At 38.7% G+C, this 1,487-nt stretch overlaps 1 protein-coding gene across 1 annotated transcript in view; it reads right to left on the bottom strand.

Moving 5' to 3' along the window:
* Atp5f1c (ATP synthase F1 subunit gamma) overlaps positions 1-1,487 on the bottom strand; it is a 20,378-nt gene that overhangs the window by 4,801 nt on the left and 14,090 nt on the right. The window contains exons 5-7 of the mRNA XM_012515601.2: positions 1,342-1,485; positions 1,197-1,261; positions 3-97 (exon numbers count right to left, since the gene is read on the bottom strand). Coding sequence (XP_012371055.1) covers positions 3-97; positions 1,197-1,261; positions 1,342-1,485 — 304 coding nt within the window. The remainder of the gene's footprint in view (positions 1-2; positions 98-1,196; positions 1,262-1,341; positions 1,486-1,487) is intronic.

Here is a 1,487-nt window from a genome sequence, read left to right as displayed (position 1 = left end):
GATTCCTTCAGGGAGTAATAGATGATATTGGCCAGGTTGTACTCTTGGTAATTCTGCAGCACATCAGCATCAATGTCATCATAGATGCTCATGCTCTCTGTTAGAACAAGCGATGAGATGAATTCCTCTGAAGTTCAATGGACCAAACACTATTTCATCAGAACCAACTCACTACTATAAAAATCCTTATAATTACAAAGCAGAAGCCATGTTGAAATAATCGGTTTAATAGCTTCTTATTCAGCAAACTAATGTGACAAAAAAAAATCTGATGTTCTGCTTCAGAGATTTAACTTAAATATTAAGAAGTTGACATTTAAAGCAGCTACCAAATTTCAAGGCTATCACGTCCTCTGGACAACATCTAGCAGTATTGGCACAAGCATTCAATAAAATTGTTTTCGAAAAGAAAAAGAATGAAAATTGTGGCCGAAAAAAACAGTACCACAAAAAAAAGAAAAAAATTGTGGTCTTCCACAGGTAACAGAGGCATCATAATTTTAAAGATGTTAAAATGTAAAAAAAATACAGATGAAATATGGTATACAGTTGGAAAAACATTTAGAAAAATATTACTTTTAGGATGCTTCACTGGGGAAGACTGACTTTACTCATACAATAAAATAAGACTTCAGTGGATCAATGTAAATCCACTGTGAACACTATTCAGATCCCTATGCTAAAGCTTCTGAGTGCACTGTACTTAGTTTCCGCACACACACACTGGAAAGCCAGTCTGAACCCTGGAAGACAGGACGCACAACTCTCAGTAGACATGTTCAACCTGTGGTTCCTGCAACTGGAATGAGGGGTGGAAGTCAGTAACAGACAGTGCTCCTTAAAAACAGCCCCCAAAGGTAACTGGGCATCCTGACAGTATTTTGTATTTTCCTAAAGTACAAGATCTCTCAGGGCCGGCCAAATAGATAACTCAGCAGATTAAAGCGCCTGTTTAAGCACACACAGGGTCCCTGGGGCTTGATGCTCAGCCTGTCATGCTGGCCCCGCCCCTGGGGCACCGTGCTGAAACAGCAATTGAGACTGGGCATGGAGGTGGTGCCTGTAATCCCAGCACTTGGGAGGCTGTGAGACCCTGTAGACCCTGTACTAAAAAAATACAAAAAAAAAAAAAAAAAAAAAAAAAAAACCCTCTCCTTTCCCAATCCAAATATTGTTGTCATATAAAAAACACTTACCAGCATTTGCAATGGTATTTAGAGAAAAGATGGGCTTTTCTTCTGTTTTATAAGAGATAACAGACCTAGAAATAACAAAAGTAAATATAAATCTCAAACAGATACTTAGTTATTTTAAAACAAACAAAAGAACTTGGAGTCTTGCCTGAATCGATTAAAGATGACAGAGCCCTCATCAAACTCATATCCAGAATTGAGTAATTCGAGAGCAATGACGGACGCATCTCCAAAAGTAGGGGGCTTTCTTCCCACATCCTTGAAGGTCACCAGAAACTGGTCAGAATGAGTCCT

Source organism: Octodon degus, unplaced genomic scaffold (genome assembly GCF_000260255.1).
Source record: "Octodon degus isolate 3935 unplaced genomic scaffold, OctDeg1.0 scaffold00071, whole genome shotgun sequence".
Taxonomy (NCBI): Eukaryota; Metazoa; Chordata; class Mammalia; order Rodentia; family Octodontidae; genus Octodon; species Octodon degus.
This window is presented reverse-complemented; position numbering and strand designations above follow the sequence as displayed.